Source organism: Gymnoscopelus braueri, assembly GCF_963280865.1.
Source record: "Gymnoscopelus braueri genome assembly, chromosome: 23".
In the NCBI taxonomy this organism is placed as follows: Eukaryota; Metazoa; Chordata; class Actinopteri; order Myctophiformes; family Myctophidae; genus Gymnoscopelus; species Gymnoscopelus braueri.
Genome location: NC_137625.1, coordinates 22,095,354 through 22,121,272, shown reverse-complemented (window position 1 = coordinate 22,121,272; position 25,919 = coordinate 22,095,354). Strand labels below are relative to the sequence as shown.

Below are 25,919 nucleotides of genomic sequence, written 5' to 3'. Positions count from 1 at the left end.
TTGGGTTAGGGTTCTGCTTATCTAGCAAGCCTGGAGTAGAGGATCCAAGGGCATGTGAAGGAATATGAAACAACAGGGAGCGTGTGATGTTGGCCCCCGTTCAGAGCTTTACATATAAGTAGAAGGACTTTTAAAATCCACTCTGGAGGACACAGGGAGTGAATGTAGTCTTGGTAAGACTAGAGTGATGTGTTCTCTCTTTTTTGTTTTTGTCGGCAGTCTAGCAGCAGAGTTCTGAAGAAGCTGTAACCTTTCGATTGACTTTTTAGGGGGTAAAAAGAGCATTGCAGTGGTCCAACCTACTTGAGATCAAATCATAAATCCTTTCAGCGTCATGCTGTTTTGGTCACTTTGTTTATATAGGGTTTACAATACCTAGAGGGATTCAGGCTGGCAAGTCCTTTTACTTTGGGGCTAACTAATAAGCTCATTTAATGTTATTGATTGCACACAGACAGGTGGTCGGTTGGTTCAACAGATACAGTACAATTGTGTATCAGCATAGCTATGGAAGCGAACATTGTGTTTTCTAATGAGATCCCTAGTGGAAACACACATTATCTCATATTTCTCTGCATGGCACATGTTATCCTCAACTGATAAAAAAAATGTCCTTCCGCAAATGTACGTTAGCAACCGGTTTAGAACAGAGTCTGAGATGCCAACTGAGCTTAACTCATTCACTGCCAAGGATTAAACCTTTTTTTTTTTTTTTTTTCCTCACACAGAACCCAAGATATCCTGATCCGAAGATTTGCTGCTCCATTCACCTCTTGGTTAACTTATTACTTAAAAATCCTGTATCTCGGCTCCAATGTACTTTTTGGGCGGTGAAACCGCCCCTATAAGTGAGATTTGGAAAAATGTACAAATATCTTGGGCAGTGAAACCGCCCCTAAAAGTGAGGTTTGGAAATTTGTACAATTATCCTGCGCTGTGATTGGCCAATCACAGTCTATTCAGGACTGTGATTGGCCAGTGTCACATGACACATGTGCATAGCCCTATATAAGAAACCATAACTTGAAAAAAAACATTAATTTGTTTTTTTCAAGTTATGGTTTCGTCCATCATAAAGAGTGTTTCAATAAATGTATTTATCTTTTGTACATGATTGGTTGACTCCATTCAGTATTGTGATTAGCTAGCAAGACACCGCCCACTTCACACAGGGTGTGATTTTTTTTTTACTATGTATTTTTGGTCAAGACATGCTATTTTCAAAGGCAGACAATTAATTCATTCCCTGCCAGACTTATTTCTGGCTGTTTGCCCACTGCCAGCGATTTAGTGTTTTTTATAAATTTATAAATAAATAAATAAATACATTTATAAATTTTTCACAAATCCAATCGTTTATAAGCACACCGGCGATACGTGCACGTCGCTCAGACAACAGACATTCCGATCGGGGCGGAGTCTCCGTCCACCAGCCCAGCGTAAAAACACCATGTTTCGCCATGTGAACGGAAAACGCACTTACTTTTTCACCTCGCCACAGACCTCGCTAAATCCCTTATGATCGCGTGTTCAACTGTTTGTAGACACACAGGGTAGTTGTGTGAGTGGCCCAGAGAAGGCATTTTCAATCGGCGACATTCCATTTTGCAGTAGTAGCAGTTTCTAAACAGCGTTTCTAAACAGCGTTCCACGGCGGAGAAAGACAAAGCCGAGATAATGCCGATTTAGCGGATTTGACGTCATTTCCGTATCCGGGTGTGCTACAATGAAATGTGTCACTTCGAGAGATGAAGGACGGTGAGATATTTTAATGTCAACGAGGTCGCGATGACCTCGTTGACATTTGTGAAACCACACAGTATAACCCTCAGTGATTAGCAACCATCAGGGGATCAATCATAACGGAGACAAATATGTGAATGAGTTAACAGTATCAAATAATGCACTTAACCACCTAAACCCTATACTTAGCTGACCACAGAGTCCACCATCGGTCTACACTAGGCCCCCTCATTTTGTTCCCTCTACACCAAAAATCACTTCGCTGACAATAGCCGATCTATAAGCTCACAATACGTCCCATTGCTACATGTTGTGAGCTTGTAGATCAGAATGTTCACCCCAGAATAGGGACGCTAGGGAGAGCGAGAGCGAGAGAGAATTACTAGGCAATAGGCATCATTGACTGAGGTAATCCTTAGGGTAGATGTATTGTCGAGTCAGGCGTACCAGACATTTAGCTGGACGTACGTGGGTGTCAGTGGTGCCCTCTGGCTAAATGTTGAGAGGGTATGGGATGGAGAGATAGATAGACAGAGAGAGAGAGAGAGAGAGAGAGAGAGAGAGAGAGAGAGAGAGAGAGAGAGAGAGAGAGAGTGAGAGAGAGAGTGGGAGCAGTGGTGGAAAAAGTACTCAAATGTTTTACTTAAGTAAAAGTATCGATACTGCAATTTAGAAATACTCTGTTACAAGTAAAAGTCCGGAATTCTAAATTTATACTTGAGTAAAAGTACAAAAGTATTGGCATCAAAATGTACTTAAAAGTACCAAAAGTAAAATTACTCATTATGCAGAATGTCCCATTTCAAATCTTTTGAAAACGGCAGATCTACAAGCTCACAACGCGTCGCATCGCGACACGTTGTGAGCTTGTAGATCGGCTATTTTCAAATAGCCAAAATATATATAGAGCTTAAGTGGTTAATGTATGTTTAGAAATACAAATCTAAATCTAAAAAGTACATTTTCAAATAATTAAGTAAAAGTACAATATTTTCCTCTGAGATGTGGTGGAGTAGAAGTAAAAGTATTGAAAATTGGAAATACTCCAATAAAGTAAAAATACCTCAAAATTTTTAAGTACAGTACTTAAGTAAATGTACTTTACACCACTGAGTGTGAGTGAGAAGACGGTTAGATGGAGAGAAACACGGAGGGAGAGGCAGAGCACCTCTTATCACTCTTGCTATAGGACGGGTGAAAGGAGCTGCTGTCCCTGGTGCTGAAAAAGCCCTCAAACTGAATGCTATCGGACTTGAACAGCTCCGGTACGCTGCGCTACACGCACAGTGTGCGGGGCAGCTTACTTCTCAATTCCCTTCCCTTTGTCTAATGGACCTGACCTCAACCCGTTAAAGTGTTAGAGGAGATTGTGCCTGCTTGACGATGCTGCCTGAAGTTCAACAAGAGCGTTCTGAACGCAGAAGTTGAGTTCTGAGAATCTTTGTGCTTCAGCTGAGTTTTCGGGCTGACTGGTACCTCTGGCAAACAGGCAACGTACCATAACTTAGCTTCCGGCTACTCACTAAACCTTCACTAAAAGGTTAAAAGGTTCACTGCCCCAAACTACGGGACTGGAAATTAGCTATAGGGTATGCTAATTCTGGCATATTTACACATAATCATGTCTATGTTAGTCATAATCACAATCATCATTCGGTGTTCATTAATGTGCACTGTCCCTGCCAAGTAAACTAATAAAGTATACAATATAAAGGTTACAGTCTTCACCATTTTGTCAATAAAGTATTTCAGTTACCCAGCATGTCAGTACAATATATTGATTTACTTTTTTGAAATGTTAAACATTTCATGAGAAAGTGTCACTGCTGGATTATTCTGGATTAGGATGAACAAAAACGACATACAAATACATACAGGCTAACACATGCCCACACAAGTGCTCTATAATATCACAGTATTTCAATTATTTAAATGGATTCTGACCATTAGATGTGATGGCAGCATGGGTAAATCTTCCAGTACATTATGAATCCAGATCTCCATCCCCATGAGGGAGGCAGGCAACTTCAGATAATAGCAGCGGCTGAACAATGATTCCGTTCTATAATGTGTCCCTTCCATGTTGTTACCGATTTGCTCAATAATGGCACGAATGAAGCGGAGTGGAATGAACGAATGAATATGCATGACATTAAATCTCAAAATAGAGCAATTTATTCATCTGTACACATAAATCAACTGTAGATTTAGTCGACTATAATCTTATGATATTTACTCGACTAAAACTAGACAAAAACTAAAACATTTCAGATGACAAAAATTTGACTAAAACTAAATGGAATTTGATTCAAAAGACTATGACTAAAACTGCTATGTTATTGTGAGTGTGTGGTTTTGTCGATGCAGAGGCTAAGGACTTTAGTTTCCGCGGCCCTCCTGTTGACAGCGAGCAGTGGTGGGAAAAGTACTCAAATGTTTTACTTAAGTAAAAGTATACATACTGCAATGTAGAAGTACTCCGTTACAAGTAAAAGTCCGGAATTCAAAATTTACTTGAGTAAAAGTACAAAAGCATTGGTATCAAAATGTACCAAAAGTAGAAATTACTCATTATATGCAGGATGTCCCATTTCACAAGTTTTCAAATGTATAAAATGAATAAAAATCATTTGAAAATAGCCGATCTACAAGCTCACAATGCGTCGCGATGCGACGCATTGTGAGCTTGTAGATCGGCTATTTTCAAATGGCCGAAATGTAAATAGGGCTGAAGTGGTTAATGTATGTTTTGTAATAATAATAAAAATCTACAAAGTAACTAGTAAGTTTTCAAATAATTGTAGTTGAGTAAAAGTACAATATTTGCCTCTGAGATGTAATGGAGTAGAAGTAAAGGTATTGGAAATACTCAATCAAAGTACAAATACCTCAACATTGTACTTAAGTACAGTACTTGAGTTACTTTACGCCACTGGCAGCGAGTCCAAACTCCGCTGGCCCAATTGAACCCGTTTCGTTCCTTCCACAGTTCTGACCTGGCTCTCTTTACTTTAGAAGTTCTTTGGCTGGTGTTCCTGGGCTCCGATCAGATTGGCTATTGATCTCTGGCAGGTTTCTGGGAGAGGAGAGCGCAAACGGGGACAGAGCTGTGAGAGCGAACACGGCTGGCAGCCGGTATATAGTCCACTGGCAGAATGCCGAGCTCATCTCTCTCTCTCTCTCTCTCTCTCTCTCTCTCTCTCTCTCTCTCTCATCTTTCCCCATCTATGTGTCTTTTCTACTATCCCTCCTCTCTTTCTCTTGCAAGAACAAATGCAAATGGTGGGAGAGAACAAGTGCATGAGATGAATGCACACACACCACAGATGCACACGGGCACACAAGCGCACGCACACGCACACACACACACACACACACACACACACACACACACACACACACACACACACACACACACACACACACAGCGCCAATTAGGCCATTAAGACTGGGAAAGTATCTGTGTCATTTTAGATTTCTTTGGCTATACAAAAATATCAGATCTACAAGCTCATTGCCGCGCTACAAGCTTGTAGATCTGCTATTTTTTGAAAAATCGTGAAAATGTGTGCAAATCTTTGAATATGTATTATAACATTTTCATACATTTTTTACTCAAATCTTAGCTTCTGGGGGTCCCTGGAACAAAATGTTTTGAGATGGGGGGTCCGCGGCCAAATGCATTTTGGGGGGATCCTTGACATGAAAATGTTTTGAGAACCACTGATTATAGCAACATTTTATCAAAAAACTGTTGGGATTTAGAAGACATTTGTAGAATCCCCCAGAAGCAAAGATTTGAGTTACAAATGTTCGGTTAAAAATATATATACATATATTATATTATGTATATATTATATACATTATTTGCACAAACTTTCACGATTTTTCAAATAAATAGCAGATCGACAAGCTCATAGTGCGGCACTCGGTGCCGCGCTATGAGCTTGTATTTTCGGCTCAGTATTTCAAACTCTATCTCTTATAACTGCAGTTCTCTGAGGAACATTTGTAGCGGTCATCTGGTCATCTTTGTGTTATTACTGAGGCCAGATGAACAGCCAAGCAAGGCCACTGAGTCAAAACACAGTACGTACTGTAGTTGCCGGTGTCACGCACCAAAATTAGCAGATCAACAGGCTCGTGAACCGGTTATTTTCGATGTGCAACACCCGCGCACAAATAAGTATAACTCAGGTTGTAGTGTGCAGCCTTGGATGAATCCAGCCATGTGTGTGTGTGCATGTTGGCAGCAGTGGGCACAGTCGAATCCTCAGTGTTAAAGAGTAATTTTTTACAGAATTCGAATTTTACTGTGTGGGAGAATGCGGCAAGTTAGCGAATAAGCGAATGCTAAATCGCCATGTGTTTAAGTGGACGAGCTTAACCCATTAAAGACCTGAGGCCCATTCTACAAAATATGTCTTCCAAATCCAAAACAGTTTTCTGAAACACGTATGTTGCTTTAATATCGGTGGTTCTCAAACCTTTTCATGTCAAGGACCGCCAAAATTATATGCATTTTGGCCACGGACCCCCATCTCAAAATATTTACTTCCAGAGACCCCCCCAGAAGCAAAGATTTGAGTTACAAATGTTAGCTTTATAAATATAAGACTTGCACAAATTTTCACTATTTTTCAAAAATAGCAGATCTACAAGCTCATAGCGCGGCACCGAGACAAGAGAGAGCTTGTAGATCTGCTATTTTTGAATAGCCAGAGTATTAAAAAACCTAAAATGACAGATGCTTTCCCGGTCTTAATGGGCTAAAGCCTCCACAACTCCACAATGAAGCCCAGCGTCTCTGCTGCTATGCCAATGAGGACAGCCTGTGAATGGTCTATATAGCCTAATGAGGCTTTCTCACACACACACACGCACACACGCACACACGCACACACGCACACACGCACACACACACACACACACACACACGCGCAATTACGGCTGATGAGAGACAGGGCAGCCATTTGTTAAAGGACTGGCTAAATATCATCAGCTCCATTAGAAGCCTGGGCTGGTTGGAGGTGATCATCAGGTTTAATTGACTGGAAGTTGCGCTCGTTAAGTGGCTGTGGCGTTTCTGGACGGTGAAGTGGCGACTCACAGCAACACCGCCGTCCCACTTTGAAGGCTGGCGGCGGCGTTATACACGTGGGTGACCCAAAAAAAAGAGTTAAAGGGGAATACCACTCATTTTCAACATTGAACTATGTCTTTAACACACCTTAGAGCTGTTGTGTGGAAATAAGAAAAAAGTCCCCCCCCCCATGTTGCCTAGAATAATTGATTGAGGTCATGTGATCAGTGACATACTCAGGGTGTACTTTTGGCTCCGCCCCCTCAGCCAAAAGTACACCCTGCGTATGTCACTGATCACATGACCTCAATCAATTATCCCTTTGAAGGCCGCAAAACGAAATAGACAAGATGCAAGCCTTTTTGCACCTGTGCAAATAGACACTCTCTGAATGGAGAAACACACACACACACAATAATAACCCAGAGTGACTAAAGCGCTCAAACAATTACAGCTGTCTAACAGCAGTTTACAACCTCATTTCAGACACGGGTGTAAATGCAGTCATTAAACACACACAACTCACTGCAACATTCCGTGGCTAATTACCCATGGCCATGACAAACACCAAGCCAAGCTACATGAGCTATGGCGAAACAAAACAAAGATGGAGGGAAACTGGGGGGACTAGATTTCATCAGCACGCTGGCAGCACTCTCTCTCTCTCTCCCCCTCCCTTTCTTAACCCATAAAAACCCATAATTTTACGATTTCTTTGGCTATTCAAAAATAGCAGATCTACAAGCTCGTAGCGCGGCACCGAGTGCCGCGCTATGAGCTTGTAGATCTGCTATTTTTGAAAAATCGTAAAAACTTTTTTTTTTAAAACTTATGTTGCTATAATATCAGTGGTTCTCAAACTTTTCCATGTCAAGTACCCCCAAAATGATATGTATTTGGCCGTGGACCCCCCCATCTCAACATATGTTGTTCCAGGGACTCCCCAGAAGCACAGATCGGAGTAAAAAATGTTCGCTTAAAAATATTTGCAAAAAATGTCGCGCTATGAGCTTGTAGATCTGCTACTTTTTGAATAGCCAAATAAATCTTAAAATGACACAAAAAATGACGCTTTCCCGGTCTTAAGGGGTTAAATTCACTCCCTCCCTTCTTTTTGCACCGCCTCTCCTCCATCGTTCTCCCCCTTGCACCTCCCCTCCTCTGCTTTCTTTAGAGTTATGTTCTCTTCACTCCACTTCCTCACCCCGCCGTCTCCGTGTTTGTACGTCTCAACAGCCGAGACAGATACAGTATGTGTGTGGGTGTGTGTGTGTGTATGTGTGTGTGTGTGTGTGTGTGTGTGTGTGTGTGTGTGTGTGTGTGTGTGTGTGTGTGTGTGTGTGTGTGTGTGTGTGTGTGTGTGTGTGAGAGAGAGAGAGAGAGAGAGAGAGAGAGAGAGAGAGAGAGAGAGAGAGAGACAGAGAGAGAGAGAGAGAGAGAGAGAGAGAGAGAGAGAGAGAAAGAGAGGTATGTTTACTGATGCCTGCCAGTGGAAGGCAGAGGCTCTGTCTGTCTGTGGAGCCTCCTCGCGGCTGATTCGCTGATTTATGATCTCAGGTGACGGCCAATAGGAAGAGTGGGTCGCCATGGCAACGCTCTGCCATAAACCATAACAGTGCCACACGGCGGGGTGGGTACTGTGGTGGTAGATAGATAGATGTGTGTGTAATGTGCAAAGTTGAGGGAGAGAGAGAGAGTTATCGAGGTGGAGGAGTATGTGGAATGAGTGGGAACTGAAATGCAAAGATTTTTAAATACCTGTCAAACCTTCTCCGTTTGACGTGTGTGTGTGTGTGTGTGTGTGTGTGTGTGCGTGCGTGCGTGCGTGCGTGCGTGCGTGCGAGCACACGTGTGTTTATCCTGCATGCCCAGCAGATGGCTCCCTCTCTTATGTCAGATGCTGAGACGAGGCAGACATGTCTAGGGCACAGGAACTGTCAGCACACACATACACACACACACACACACACACACACACACACACACACACACACACACACACACACACACACACACACACACACACACACACACACACACACACACACACACACACACACACACACACACACACACACAGACACAGTCAGTCAGCCTTCCGAATGTTTTCCGAGGAAATGATGAGGTGCATGAAGGTGTGGTTGAACAGGAAAAGGGACTGTCAGCCAGGGAAGCAAGGAGTGTGACTGTGACACTTCAGTGGCTGCCTAGCCCCATAGAGTTATAATATACCTAGTAGCAGTGGTGTAAAGTAACTAAGTACATGTACTCAAGTACTGTACTTAAGTACGATTTTGAGGTATTTTTTACTTTAGTGGAGTATTTCCAATTTTCTGTACTTTTACTTCTACTCCACTACATCTCAGAAGCAAATATTGTACTTTTACTCCACTACAATTATTTGAAATAAGTTACTTTAGTTACTAGTTACTTAATATACATTATTACATTATAAAACGTACATTAACCACTTCAGCCCTATTTTATACCTAGGCTATTTTAGCTATTTTAGAACTTTCACTTTTGGTACTTTAAGTATATACTTTTGTACTTTTACTCAAGTACATTTTGAATATTGGACTTTTACTTGTAACAGAGTATTTCTGCATTGTGGTATTGATACTTTTACTTCAGTAAACACCACTCTATCGTCTATTTGTCGTCATCACAAACTACCTCCGCACGCAAGCCTGTGAGTTGAGCCGTCAGAGTCGGCCACCAGGGTATCTCCACTTACTTTATTCCCTCAGGTTCTTGGCCTATAGCCTCACACTTTCAGAGCGCTCCACCCACTCCGCCTACTGAAGAGTTTCTGAGGCCATTGGTTCTCAAAGTGGGGTCTGGGGACCCCCAGGGGTCCTTGGGGGGGGGGGGGTCCCCAGCAAAAGTAGTCAATATAGCGTCGCAATCATTTTATACTTTGGCTTTTCAAAAATAGCAGATATACAAGCTCATAGCGCGGCACTCTGTGCCGCGCTATGAGCTTGTATATCTGCTATTTTATCTGCTATTTGAAAAATCTCAACAATGTTTGGAACATTTTGAATAATTTCAAATCTTCTATTCTGGGTGTCCCTGGCACAACATGTTTTGAGATAGGGGGTCCGTGGGCCAAATACATCTAATTTTGGGGGTCCTTGACATGAAAAGGTTTGAGAACCGGCGTCTTTGAGCTATGAAACTTCTGGCTATGCGAGACTAGTAGTGGCTGGCACCCCACCCCACTTCCACCCTCCACCCCAGTCTCTCTCTCTCTCGCTCTCTCTCTATTACACAGGCTAGTGGCATAAGGCCTTAGACAGAGCAATAGGCCAGTTCAATTAGATTGTGTGGCCATTGGCCAGTGGTCTGAAGGAGTGGGCCAAATTGTGCACTGTTGAGAGCTCGAACATCATTTCAACTTAATGGGGACAGTTTTATTAAGGTGGGTAATAGCTTGGCAAAACGCTGGTCTCTCACAGCAGGCCCGGGGAGAAGGAAGGGGAGAATCTTTTTAGCTGCGTCTGACTATGGCCTTGACAAAAGGTCAGAGCTGAGACTTTAGCTAACAGCGTTATGCCGCACCACAGAACAGAGAGACGCACAAGTCGCTAGAAATGTCAGCCGTTATCGTTTTACCATTTAAAAACTAACTTCAGATAAGTCTCGTCACAGCAGAGACAGAGAAACTTGCTAAACTAGGCAAGGCTCATGTTGTGACAGTCAGAGCAGAATATTGAAATACAAAATATGTAAACCTTTGGTTATTTGACAATGTAAAACAAGATAGAATGGCATGGCATGGCAGGGCTGTGAATCTTCTGCTATCTCACAATTCGTTTCCGATTCTCGGGGTCACGATTCCGATTTTTTCAAAACAAACGATTCTCAATTCAAAAACGTTTTTTTCCGATTCAAAACGATTCTCCATTCAAAACGATTCTCCATTCAAAACGATTCTCCATTCAAAACGATTCTCCATTCAAAACATAGGATTTCAGGATCTACTCCAGTCTGCTGGCATGAGAGCACAGTACATTTACGTAGCTTTTATAATTGTAAAGGTTTTATCAACTAAACACACAAAGGTAAATCCAAGATCCCCCAATTATACATTTTCTTTAATCGTTTTTTTTTAAATGAGAATCGATTCTGAATCGACCAACAGTAGAATCGCGATTCGTATTCGAATCAATTTTTTTGTGACACCCCTAATGGCATCCCTTTCCATCTGTATCTATCAATAGTAAGTTGCTACAGTATGTGTGCAGTTTGTGAACAAACATGCACAAGCTGCACTGTACAGGCAGGCTGCTTGCTGGCCATCTCCTTTGACCAAATGGAAACAGATTACACACAATTACTTTATACATATCTCTTAATGAGTTTTAATTTACAGTCCCAGCAATTTCCTGGAACCGTATAGGGCTATCTTTTACACTCTATTAGCACTCAGGATTTTTCTGTGTATAAAAGAGGCCATTACCCGCAACCAGCTCTTTTATCCCTGATCATTTCCGCCCAATGGACTCTATATATGCACTCTATTCACCCTAAAGCCGGATGTTAGCGGCGCGCCAAAAATAGCTGATCTACAACCTCACAACGAGTGGCGGCGCAACACAAAGTGTAACTCAGGCTTAAGCCGTCTAGACCGGGAAAGCATCTGACCGTGTCATTTTTAGATTTATTTAGCTATTCAAAATTAGCAATTACAAGCTCATAGCGCGGCACCGAGTGTCGCGCTATGAGCTTGTAGATCTACTATAAAAAATAAAATAAAAAGTCCCTGGAACTAAAATATTTTCAGATGGGGGTCCGCGGCCAAATACATATTATTTTGGGAGCAACATAGGTAAAAAATAAATAAAAATGAAAACTGTTAGGATTTAGAAGACATTTGTAGGAAAATTTGAGTTACAAATGTTCGCTTTAAAAAAATAGATATATTGAAAGGTTTTCACGATTTTTCAAAAATAGCAGATCTACAAGCTCATAGCGCGGCACTCGGTGCCGCGCTATGAGCTTGTATATCTGCTATTTTTGAATAGCCAAATAGCGTGTGTGTGTGTGGTTGCTATGAGCTTGTATATCTGCTATTTTTGAATAGCCAAAGGAATCTAAAAAAGACACTCAGATGCGTTCCCGGTCTTAATGGGTTAAGCTCCCATAGCTTGTTGTGTCATCAACAAACACAAACAGCTGTGACACACTGCACCCCCAGCATAATGCTGTGCAGAGATACAATGACTTGACTTCACTTAACGCTGGATTCGCGGGCCTTATATAACCAGATGAAATGTGCCGTGGTGTGGCATAACTTTGCTCTTTTCTTACCTCTGCGCCAACAGGAGGTCGTTAAGACGGGTTCGGGCACACAGTTGTTTTTCGACTCTCTAACGCTGCACTACTACTACGAGCAAAGAACCCAAACAGATGGCAAGTGTTTCACAGTTATCTTCCTGCACAGATGGGATGACTGTGTGTGTGTCTGTGTGTGTCTGTGTGTGTGTGTGTGTGTGTGTGTGTGTGTGTGTGTGTGTGTGTGTGTGTGTGTGTGTGTGTGTGTGTGTGTGTGTGCGTGTGCGTGTGTGCGCGCGTGTGTGTGTGTGTGTGTGTGTGTGCGTGTGTGTGTGTGCGTGTGTGTGTGTGTGCGTGCGTGCTATTGACAAACAGGAAAAAAAAATTGGAAGTAGAGTTTATAAATTATTGATCCCGCCCTCGTGTTTATGCATGTGCATGCGTGTGTGTGTGTGTGTGTGTGTGTGTGTGTGTGTGTGTGTGTGCGTGTGCGCGAGCTGGCAAGCTGTAGGTTTTTGGTACTGGTTCAAAACAGCTGACCTCTCTCTTTTGAGTGTGTGTGTGTGTGTGTGTGTGTGTGTGTGCTCGCATGCGTGTGTGTATGCGTGTGCGTGGGCACACGTGCACGCTGGCAAGCTGAAGGTTTCTAGGGTAGATGCTAAAAGCGAGTGAATCCTCCCTCTTGACTTTTGGCAGGTCTTGCCTTCTCCCTGCCTTCCATCCATGCTGTGCATCATTTTGATTCCCTTTGTGTGTGTGTGTGTGTGTGTGTGTGTGTGTGTGCGTGCGTGCATGCGTGCGTATGCTACCCCACTCGCCGGGAGGAGCACGGGGCAGCCTAATAAAAACATAAATGGCAATAAATCAGTTCAAAGGACGCCGCTGACCTTTGTGTACCAGTCTCTGCGGTGTCTGTGCCAGCAGGCGTTTGGCATTATGACTGGTATGTGACATTCTACAGTTACACTCGGGCAGCGTTCGCGACACATCAAGTATAAAGTATAAAAATCTCTCGCGCTGTCATCCGTAATGGTCCACTTTAAGCCATTAAGACCGGGAACGCATCTGTGTAATTTTTTTGATTTCTTCGGCTATTCAAAAATAGCAGATCTACAAGCTCATAGCGCGACACTCGGTGCCGCGCTATGAGCTTGTAGATCTGCTATTTTTGAAAAATGGAGAAGATTTGTGCAAATCTTTGAATATTTTTCAAGCGAACATTTTTTAAATATTTTGTTCCAGGGATCCCCCCAAAAGCAAAGATTTGAGTTACAAATGTTTGCTTTAAAAATATATATATTCAAAGATTTGCTCACATTTTCACGATTATTCTAAAATAGCAGATCTACGAGCTTGTATATCTGCAATTGTTTTAATAGCCAAATACATCTAAAGTGACACAGATGCGTTCCCGGTCTTAATGGGTTAACACTTGGGATTTCACTCTGCAGACACACTGCATGCTGAGGTCATTGAAGTAGCCTACATTTTTAGCTAGTATAGAAAAGATGTATTTTTGCCACGTGGTCCGGTTGGTGGCGTCCGGACCGCTGAACCTGAAATCTGGGGCTGATGAAGAACTGCTGTCTGTGTTTCTGGCTTTAATTAAAATCTAATGGTTTAATTTACAACCACCGGGCTATCGGCTGAGTCATCATTGGCAATGATGTACTACTGGCTCTACACTTCAATAAAGGAGGCAAGCTTAAGTGTTGGGGCTCCAGATCACAGCGGGCTTTAAAACGTGACTCTTGTTCTCGTTCTGAAGAGTAATACAAAGACAGACACGGTGGCACATGGTGCCGAATCTGACATTTCACTATCTGCTCTGTCAGGGTCCTTCACACGCGCACGCGCACGCACACGCACACGCACACACACACACACACACACACACACACACTATATTTCACCAAACACCCTCGATATCGTATCGTGACGATAACAATACATTTTTCAAAAATATTCCAAAACAGCAAAAATAGCAAATCTACCAGCTCAAAAATGTGTCGCGATGTGACACATTGTGAGCTTGTAGATCGGCAGATTTCACAATTATTATCTGGTATAAAACGGCGCCGTCCAGGCGCATACCACATACGCTGATAATCCAGCTTGACAGTGTGTCGCGGGTTCGACTCCCGATCCTGATGATGACCTTTGCTGTGTGTCACACCCCCCATCTCTCTCCCCATTTCCTGTCAGCCTACTTTCCTATAAATAAAGGCAGAAAAAGCCCCCAAAAATATCTTTAAAAAAAACTATAAATCACTATCTGCTTTGTCAGGGTCCTTCACACACACACACACGCACGCACGCACGCACACACACACATTCTGCTACCTGTTGCAACCAAGTGTGTGACTCATGATAGAGTGTATAATTAGAAATGCCGAAGGACCACGCAAAACAATTCAGACTTAAAAGCACTCACAGCACCATTTTCAATCTACAGTAACGGTATTTCGGTGAAAAATGACAATTCGCACAAAAGAATGCAAATTTTGAACATCTTTCATTTGAATTGTCAAAAAGCATTCCTGCCACACCTGAACAATGGAGGGGAAGGAAAAAACATACACAGTGAGTCAGCATTAACCTGTAACCCTAATCAGCCGCTACAGCGTTTGTTGAGCAGCCAAAGAACTATCACTAAGTATGCAGAGCGTGCTTTGTCCCTCTTCCAAGTAAATGTGAAGGTAAGCATTTTCACCCCGAGTAAAGTAAAGGTGAGAAAAAGGGCATGTGAAAGTTGGCTGTCTGTAAGGCCCTGATTTATACTTGGCTTAGCGCTGTGTGTCGCCCAATCTACAAACTCAAACAGACGATTTTAAGTGTGATTTTAAGTGTCTGAAGCTGGAGCTCAACTAAGTATAAATCAAGCATAAGCCAGACATTTATTTTTTAGCTCCACACCTTGAGGAATATAGACCTAGTTCCTAGTATAATGGGGTTTCTGTGATATTTACTTAACAATACTTACTTAACAATAACACACACATAACCACCCCCCCTCCCCCTGCACCACGTACGCACACACACACGTTTGTATTACTATATTTGTGAGGACATCAACATTTTAAGAAGCCGATTTTATGATTGATTTATGTTTTTTTTTGGGGGTCATTTTTAACCGCAAGTCTAAAGCCGAAAAATTGCAGATCTACAAGCTCACAACGTGAGCTTGTAGATCTCCGGTGTTTGACATCGCCGCACGACTAAGTATGAAATAGGGAAAACATCTACAAGCCCGACCCCTAAACCTAACCTCTAAATGTCTAATCCTAATCCTAACCTGAATCTTGTCAATTGTAAACGTATCTCAATAAACGTATTGTAAAATTATCTCAACCATAAAACCAACCATTTTTCCACGTGAGGACCAGGAAAACGGTCCTCACAACGTCTAATCCTCAAACACACACACACACACACACACACACAAAGATAAAAGGAAGCGAGATAAAGAGACACATACATTTGTAATGCCCGGGATTCGAACCCGGGTCTCCCACGAGGAAAGCCAACATCTTAACCACTGAGCCAAAGGGATATCCCGATCACTCGGGGGAGATATTTGATTTTCAGGCCATCAGGCTGAGGTAGTGAACCACTCTGTTACACATACACAAGGCAGGGAAAAACAGCTAAAGGACAGTGGGTACCAGAGGGCGAGAGAAGACCTCGCCCAATCCCCCCCTCTGCCCCAGCCATCTATCTATCATGTCTTACCCGCTCCGCCTCTCTGGACCACCAGGCTGGTCTCGGCCCCCACGGCGCACTCCTTGAGCAGCTCCACCACCTGCGTGTGCGTGAAGCCGTGCACGGCCCGCTGGTTGATCTCCACCACCAGGTCGCCCTCGCAGAGCCCCGGGCAGCCCTGGGGCTCCAGCACCTGCTTGACGCGCTGGCCCGTGGCACTGTCGGCGATGGTGAACCCGAAGCCGTCCCCGCCCTTCACCATGGTCAGCGTCAGCAGCTCGCCCTGTGGGCGTAGGGGTTGGGACTCGTTAGGATCTTAACGGTTCCGATTCCTTATATTATACTTATAATATCTCTGCTGTCCGGCAGCAACCAGCTAACTCCAAAATGTTCATTTTTCAGGAAATGACAAAAACTTAACAAACTGTGGAGTTAGGAGGTTTTGATCATTATTGATGGTGCATTTATATAGCGCTTTTATCCAAAGCGCTTTACATGCATTATTCACACTCACACATTCATACACCGATGGCAGAGGAAACCATGCAAGGCGCCAACCTGCTCATCGGGAGCAATTAGGGGTTCAGCGTCTTGCTGAAGGACACTTCGACACCAACTCTTCTGGGGGAGCCCGGGATCGAACTGGAAACCTCACGGCTTCCATCCGGCCGCTCTACCGCTCTACCGGCCACTCTACCCCTGAGCCACTGCCACCCCCCATTGATAAGAACAGCTGAATCCAATGGAGTTAGCTGGTTTTGTCAGAAGCGCTTTTTAATACTTTTCACTGGTTCAATATTTTTCTTACCAACACACAGACGTAAAGGGTGTTCAGTAGCACTGATTTAAGGGGAAAAAAATGCAAAAGCGGCAAAATGGAGTTAGCTGGTTCCTGCCGGACAGCATACAAGTACATGATAAACACAAATTCAATCATACAAATGCAGCGTATCCACCCCACACACACCTGTAGGTGGCGTGACGTCACCACAGCCGCTTGCATGCACACGGCTGAGCCAAATGAACACGGATGAGAAATTCCAGCAACCGCTTACAGGAACCTTTAACCCATTGAGACCTGAAGCCGATTCTACATGTCTCCTAAATCTCAACAGTATTCTGAAAAACGTATGTTTCTGTATCAGTGGTGCTCAATCTTTTTCATGTCAAGGACCCCCAAAATTATATGTATTTGGCCGCGGACCCCCATCAAAATATCTGGTTCCAGGGACCCCCAAGAGGCAAAGATTTGAGTTAAAAATGTTCGCTTTAAAAATATATATTTTCAAAGATTTGCACAAATTTTCACGATTTCTCAAAAATAGCAGATCTACAAGCTCGTAGCGCGGCACTCGGTGCCGCGCTATGAGCTTGTAGATCTGCTATTTTTGAATAGCCCAAAGTGTAAAATAATGCTTTTTAGCCCAAATCTAAAAATGACACAGTTCCAGGTCTTAATGGGTTAATGCGAATACGGTTCTTAAATCTCGAAACCGGGTTGGAAAAAGAACCAGTTCCGGCCGGGTCCCAACCCTTACCTGGGTGGTGGCGCCCGACGACGCCATGGAGACGCTGTCCGGCGGCGTGGGGCCGGCGGTGGGCGGCAGCGAGCCGTCCAGGTGGGTGTCGCCCGGGTGCGGGGCGAGCATCTGCTGCTGCTGCTGGGCGCCGAGGTGCTGCTGCTGCTCCTGCTCCGCGAAGCGCGCCGTGCGGGAGAGGTAGTCCAGGTAGTTGTCGTAGCCGCTCCGGCCGTTGACCATGACGGGCCGCTGCTCCATGATGCCCAGCGGGGAGATGATGGTGGTGGTGGTGGCGGACGTGCTGTTGTTGTTGGCGTGGTGGGCCGCCGTGGCCGCGGGGTCCTCGGGGTCGTAGGGCAGCGGGTAGCCGCGGCACAGCACCAGGGTCACGCTCTGCCCGATGGGCACCGACTGGAAGAGCTTGACCACGTCGGCGTGCGTGGTGCCCAGGACGCACACGTCGTTGATGTACACGATGACGTCGCCTGTAGAGGAGCACGGCCAGGCAGAAATGTCATTCATTGTCATCATTCAGAGGAGCCCATGTATGGACGAAACAGGTACAAAGCCTCATGTAAGCCCGACCCCTTGGGTCTGGCAAAAAGAATAAACGTATGTTGCTATATATCAGCGGTGCTGATATATAGCTTTTCCATGTCAAGCTCCCCCAAAATTATATGTATTTGGCCACGGACCCCCATCTCAAAATATGTTGTTCCAGGGACCCCCAGAAGCACAGATAGGAGTTAAAAATGTTCGCTTTAAAACATATATATATATATATATATATATATATATATATATATATATATATATATATATATATATATATATATATATAAACAGTATATATTCAAAGATTTGCAGATATGTTCAAGATTTTCCAAAAAATAGCAGATATACAAGCTCATACCGCGGCACTCGGTGCCACGCTATGAGCTTGTATATCTGCTATTTTTTGAACAGCCAAAGGAATCTAAAATGACACAGATGCGTTCACGGTCTTACAGGGTTAAACACTTTCAACCTGACATCCCTATTTTGGGCATGTCTTCAAAAGTTATTTGTGTTTATAAAGGGGGTCCCCACATGATTTTGGGGCGTCCCCAGATGAACAGTGAAGTGACTATTTAAGGACTCTTTTTTAAGACATTTTTAATACCTCAAAGAAGAGGAAATAAAGACAAGAAAAAAGACCATTACTGCATCAAAAGTAATCAACAAACTAGGCTACTATAAAAAACTGGTCAAACATTGGCTAAATTGTCAACTAATATAAGAAAGAGGCAAACATTTTGAAAATAGACAAGCTCTACAAGCTCAGAACGCCTCGCAATATTTATCTGTGGAACCGAGTCAAACAAATTGCAATGCCTCAACTCCTACAATTCCAAGTGCTTGTCAGGGTAGGGATCCCTAGTTCAAATATGATTATTTTGGGGGTCGTGGCCTGAAAAGGTTTAGAACCACTGGTCTAGGACTTAACAAAATAAAAAAAAATTATCGGCATGAGACCCAGGACTCTAGCATCGGTCGGGCTATATTCCGTAGCTTCCCCAGTACTTTATGGACTCTATAGTACAGTATATCAGCGGTGGGCTCACTCTGAATTCTCGCCGGCCCCCGTAAAACATTTCCCACACTACAGATAATGTCACCGCGCGCTGATAACATCATTACCTTAGCTTTTCGAGGTGTTAGAAATACTACGGTTGACAAGTGGCTTAAGAATGTTAATCATCTATCGGGGATTCGGGGCGGCGACCGTCGTAATTTACTTCCTATTACCTAGACAAAAAAAAAAAAAAGACAAAACGATTAACCTCCCTTCACAGACGATCTCCTTCGCCGTCTATGCTCTTTTCACAACCAGTGTACTGAACGTCACTTTGTGTTCACCAGGCAAGATATCCTGCTGTTTAGTTTTTTTATTATGGGTGTAATTTGAGTATGAATAAAAGCACTAACGAAGACAACGTCAATCCTTATTTTCCAATTACAGGCATAATTATTATGTCAGTTAGAAAGGGGATGGAGTTAACCCATTCAATCCTGCAATGCATATGTGTCACTTTAGATTTCGTTTGGCTATTCAAAAATAGCAGATATACAAGCTCACAGCGTGGCACCGAGTGCCGCGCTATGAGCTTGTATATCTGCTATTTTTGAAAAATTGCGAAAACTTGTGCAAATCTTTGAATATAAATATTTTTAAAGCGAACATTTGTAACTCAAATCTTTGCTTCTTGGGGGGGGGGGGGGGGGGGGCTGGAACAAAAGAGTTTTCAAATGTTTGCTTTAAAAAAAAAAGATTTGCGCACATTTTCAAGATTCTTCAAAAATAGCAGATCTACAAGCTTGTATCTGCTATTTTTTAATAGCCAAAGACGCCTGAATTGACACAGATGTGTTCCAGGTCTAAATGGATTAAAGAGGATCTGTAAAGATCCTTCACAAAATACACAGCTGCGAGGCAGGTGTTAAGTAAGTGATTGTCCGTCTCCCTGCTAACGACAGCACAATGCTGTCCAATTCTCTTAGACGGTTTGTAAATGTAAGCAGTAAGACTATTGAAGCACTAATAGTTGGCTCAATGCCACGTCTTTTAAATCAACTCGGGCAACGCACGCACATTGATTCCCTTGGATTGATCGCTGAAGGGGAATCGAATCCACACAGTGGAGCTGTACTGACCACACGGCTGACCCTGCTAAATGACACAAGCCAATGGGCGTTAAAGCCTAGATAAGTTGAGATGTCACAGTAATTTTCTCCTTCACAGAGTAAATTGGGGTATTTTTTTCTACCATGGAGAATAATGTCTGCGTTTTACCCGCTTGAACCCTGGCATCCCTATTTTGACAGTGGTGGAAAAAGTACTCAAATGTTTTACTTAAGTAAAAGTATCAATACTCTAATGTAGAAGTACTCTGTTACAAGTAAAAGTCCAGAATTAAACATTTACTTGAGTAAAAGTACAAAAGTATTGGTATCAAAATGTACTTAAAGTACCAAAAGTAAAAGTACTAAAATGTTTGAAAATAGCAGATCTACAAGCTCACAACGCGTCGCTATGCGACGCGTTGTGAGCTTGTAGATCAGCTATTTTAAAATTGCCTATACATAAAACAGGGCTAAAGTGGTTAATGTATGTTTTATAATGTAATAATTTATATCTGCAAAGTAACTAGTAACTAAAGTTTTCAAATCATTTTAAAGTATGGGCTTAACCCATTGAAAACGGGAACGCATCTGTGTGACCACTTAAACCATTATTTTATACTTTGGCTATTCAAAAATAGCAGATATACAAGCTCAAGCTTGTAGATCTGCTATTTTTTTTAAATCGTGAAAATGTGTGCATCCAATATATATATTTTTAAAGCAAACATTTGTAACTCAAATCTTTGCTTCTGGGGGGTCCCTGGAACAACATATTTTGAGATGGGGGTCCGCGGCCCAAATACATTTCGGGTGGTCCTTGACATGAAAAAGTTTGAGAACCACCGATATTATAGCAACATACGTTTTTCTGAAAACTGTTAGGATAGGATTTAGAAGACATTTGTAGAATGGTAGAACCTCAGGCCTTAACTCATTCACTGCCTAGAACGACTAAAACGACTTTCAACAAAAAAAAAGATTTTTTGAAGATCTAGACTCCCATCCACTTCCTTGTTAACTTAAAACTTAAAAATGTTGTATCTCGGCTCCTGAGTACTTTTTTTTTTTCGATGAAAAATCTCTGGCAGTGGGCAAACGCGGCCAGAAATAATTCAGGCAGTGAATGAGTTAATGGGTTAAGTAGTTAACGCTCCTCTGGTATTGACAGAGTCGGAACACACCCTCAGGGCAACGTGACACGCGTTGACATTTTAATTAATCCAGGTAAACGCGGCCGACATTTGCCTCAAGCCACCGACGTCACAATCAATGTTTTTTCATACACCGGCGGAAAACAAATGGCCTGACCAACCGCACGGTGCCCTGTCTGTCCCATGCACGCTCACACAGACCGCATTTGCAACGCAAGGTTGTGGCAGACCGGCAATTAATTACACGCACAGCGGCAAACAAACAGCTGCATGGCTGTGTGTGAACACAGAAGCGCACAACCCCACCCCCCAACCCGCGCGCACACACACACACACACACGTGCGCACACACACACACACACACACGCGCGCGCGCACATGGGTTACCAGCATAAATAGAGGAACATCCACACAAGTTCAGACAAAAAATGCACACCTAAAGGGATTTACACACCAGGGGGCATGACGAATAAATTACTATCGGCAGCCAGTATTTTGCATCAAATTATTCAAATAGCTGAGGATGTCTCATTCATAACAGGTTGATGTCGTTTATTCACGGTGGAAAAATCCGCCTCGTTCCAAAATAAAAATTACCCTACTTTATCGTGGCGTAATATTGGTTTTCTGTGTGGATTTACTCATGACAAAAAACAACAGTTTGAAACATATATATTTTCGGTTGAATTAAAGGTAGGGTAAGTGATTTGCGTTGGTTAAAATAATTGTTAAATAGCTCTATATTCTGATAGTACTCATTGTTATAGAGTGTTTGTTCAGTATTAGGAGTCTCCTTGTCTCTCCACCTCTTTATTAAACAGAAAATGCATTTTCGTTTCATTTTCAGTTTCATTTCCAATTCTATCCAACCAGGACAGAGAACTCAATCAGGATACAGATTAAACAAGTGAAATTGGAAGTGATGACACTAAGAAATGAGCATGCAAAATTGGAACTGGAACACTATACAAATTAAGCTTAAAAATTGGTACTTTCTCCTGATTGGCTGAGATTTTGACACCTACCGAAAAATGTATTTTCTGTTTATTAAAGAGCTGGAGAGACAGGGAGACATCTGTTACTGAAAAAACACTCTATAGCAATGATTACTATCAGAATATAGTATTTTAACCTTTTAACAAAATACTTTTTGTTTTAACCAAAAAATATCACTTACCCTACCTTTAACAACGTGGGGGGAAAAATAAATTCAATACGGGAACGCATCCGTGTCATTTTAGATTTCTTTGGGCTATTCAAAAATAGCAGATCTACAAGCTCATAGTGCTATGAGCTTGTAGATCTGCTATTATATATTTTTTATCGTGGAAAATGTGTGCAAATCTTTTGAATATATATCCTACATTTTTAACTCAAATCTTTGCTTCTGGGGGTCCCTGGAACAATTTTTTTTAAATGGGGGGTTCGGGGACAAATACATATCCTTTTGGGGGTCCTTGACATGAAAAAAGTTTGAGAACCTGCAGCAACATCCGTAAAAAAATAAATAAATAAATAAATGTTTGTTTGTAGAACCCCTAGAAACATTTGAGTTAAAAATGTTTGCTTTAAAAAAAAAAATTTTTTCGAAACAATAGCAGCTACAAGCTCATAGCGTGGCGTATTTCTACCCGCTTAGCGAAAGCTGCGGGTCTATGAAGAGGCAGACCTACAACTCATCATTCGACAAATTTGCATTCGACAGATTCATTTGCATTCGACAGATTTGTTCGACAGATTTGCGTCATTGGCTGTCGTTTAAGCCAATGGGATACTTTCCCATACTCTGAACGGGCGGCCTCGTCCTCCCAAGCTATGGGACTATGCAGTCCTCCGAGCGCTAGCCGAATTTGGCTAATAGTTAGCTTGTATGATGTTACTAACTAACTGTTTTTAGCCAAGCGCGCTAATGTCCGCTCCCCATTAGTTATCGACGCAATTCGCGTTATTACTCTCGTAATTTTCATGTATTGTACATCCCAAAATAAAATGTATTAACCATGTTATGGTGCTGTAATGACTTTATATTTTCTCAACATAATACTGTCTTTCACACGGGCCTTGGAAAAGAGGATCACTTCCGCCATTTTCTTCTTCGTTGGTCTAAACAATGACACGGTTGCCAGATTTTGAGAGAAAAATAAGCAACCAGGTCAATGAAAACAAGCCCAAAGACTTAAGTGACTATTAGGCTACATGAGCACTTTAAACCTATATGCATTGGCTATTTGATAATAGACGACTTGGCAATAGCCGATCTACAAGCTCACAACAAAATAATAACAAATAACAAGCAACTACCTACATTTACAAGCAACTTCACAGAAAACAAGGTCGCTTGTAATTAGTATACATGGCAACACTAGTACGAGTACTTTTCCCACCACTGTTGCTGTTTTTAACATGACTGCCCTGTTTACAAATGAATGAATACACACTACAACCAAGGTTACTGTAGCAACATTTTTCATGTAAGGTATGACGCTAAAATCAGCTGCATTTTATCAGAAAAAAGCAGATCTACAAGCTCACAACGCATCGCCGCCTTGTGAGCTTGTAGATCTGCTATTTTTTATTATGACGTTTTATTGAATACTTCATTTACAAAAGACATTAATGAAACCAAATGGACCCATTTGGGTTTTTCTTTCATGTAAGCCAGTAGTGAAAAGGGCAAACTTGCAGTTATGCATTACAACTCAAGCCTAGCTGTTTCAAACAGTGAAATCAAAAGACAAGTTGTGAGCTTCACTTTTATAAAGGGTTAGGGTTACATTGCAGTATACTTTTACTTAAGTAAAACATTACAGTACTTTTTCCACCACTGTTGATGTTTTTAACATGACTGCCCTTACGCTACCTGTATTCTATGGACTCACTTCGTTTATTGTGAAAATAGTTTCTTTCTTTCATACATAAATGAATACTAACTGGTCACCACCGGTCTTTTGTCCAGGAACAATGCATACAACACTATCAACCAGTCCTCCTGGGTGTGTGTGTGTGTGTGTCTTCATTTTTGTTGTTCATACATTTCTAAGTGAAACACTGTAGTTTTGACTTGGGTAAGGGTAGGCTACATTATGAAGTAACTATATCAGCTGGTGAAAATAGCAGATCTGTGAGATTGTAGATCAATTATTTTCACTATCATTGATATTGTACACACACACACACACACACACACACACACACACACACACACTTTATATTGGTAGTGTAGTATATTTGATAACATAACATACATATTTGTTAGTATTATTGAACTTCACAAGTCTACAGTACAAGTAGGCTACAGAGAGAAGAAGTGGATTGAGTCAGAGAGAGGTGCCGGTGTGTCTGAGCGGGGTGTGGGTGCTCTTAGCATTTTCTTTGTCTTACCTGCAGGAGACAGAGGGCATGTCCCCCCCATTTCCCCCTTCCTGCCCTTTACAGTTGCAAATGTGGGGGCCGGGAGGTGGGGGGCTCACCTTTGAAGGCTGACACACCCATACATGTTACCTCCTCTTATTCAAAATGTGACCACTGCTATAAAGAATATGACATGTAAGCTGGTAGTGTGTGTGTGACTCAGCCGCCGGCAGGCTGTTGTGTGGTGGGGACCTCAGGGTCCCCATAGGAAGCTGTTTGTACTTATGCAATAAATGGAAGCAACGAAACCTCACTAACTAGTGATGACTCCTTCATTCTACAACCATTCATTCTCATCTCTGGGACAACAAACTTATCTGCAATATGGCGTTGTTGGCAACTCCGAAAGCAATAGAAACCTTTAAGTCTGTGGTTTTTAGATACCACATTATGGCGTCGAAGTCGGCAGTCGTGTTGGTTTGGTTTTTTGGAGGCGCAAGTCTCCAGGGATACTGAGCCAGGCGTCGAAAGAACGTGCGGCGGGACATCGGGACGACATGACGACAACTTTTCGAGAATCTACAGGGAGTGGACTTCATGACCAGATCTAGGACGGCTGGACGACTCATCTGGCTGCTCAACATATCTTCTGCGATCGCTAAAGGAGCGCGCTGCGGTGCAGACGGCAGAGCGGAGAAATTGGTGTGTCGAATTTCTTCGTGGCGGGTATGTTGTGGGGAGAGGACAGCGGGTGCCGGCAGAGCGGAGGACTTGCGATGATGGGGTTCTTCGTGGAGAGTGTGGTAACACATCTTCAGCGATCGCGAGTGGAGCGCTCTGTTGTTAAAATGCAGCTATCTGTTGACAATCTGGGTACGGCGTTGGAGCACGGCTGGGTGAGAAGATGACATTGAGGGAGACTGCAATAGAGACATTATCGAGCGGGACACTGCGCATATGGGACCTGGGGTTATGTTTTTGTGATAAGGGTGGGTTAAACTATGGGGCTATGGCTGCCATGGGAAGTGGTGCGAGGGTATTTTTTTACTTTCTGGTCTCCTGTGTTTAATGTGAGTTTACTTTGTGGGTTATTGTTTCGTTGGGGGGTCCGCTGCCTTCTTTTTTCCGTGTAGACACTTTCGTGGTAGTTGTCATATATGCTTGATGGTACGGTGTAAAACTTAGGGATAAGAATTAGGCTATCTTTGAGTATATTTTGGTGACTGGGCGAGGGGGACATTGATCTTGGGGGGTGGTGTTATCGCTTGGTGGGCGTGATTCGACTGTATGCTGTCAGCTTCCACTGGGTGGCTGTGTAATGTTTTATCCTGGAGTTTAAAAGGCTAACAGAGGGATCCTGCACGCTAATTAGTTTTGGGGGTGTCTATTTGATGTAATTCGCCGTGTCGCGGTACTATGTAATCT

The 25,919-nt window shown here is 42.7% G+C and overlaps 1 protein-coding gene across 5 annotated transcripts in view; it reads right to left on the bottom strand.

Moving 5' to 3' along the window:
- Positions 1 to 25,919, bottom strand: part of magi2a (membrane associated guanylate kinase, WW and PDZ domain containing 2a) — a gene marked incomplete at its 5' end in the record, with an annotated part of 338,913 nt that overhangs the window by 49,916 nt on the left and 263,078 nt on the right. For all 5 annotated transcript variants that reach the window (XM_080420917.1, XM_080420918.1, XM_080420919.1 and 2 more), the window contains 2 exons: positions 15,839 to 16,091; positions 17,347 to 17,813. In XM_080420917.1, coding sequence (XP_080277043.1) covers positions 15,839 to 16,091; positions 17,347 to 17,813 — 720 coding nt within the window. The remainder of the gene's footprint in view (positions 1 to 15,838; positions 16,092 to 17,346; positions 17,814 to 25,919) is intronic.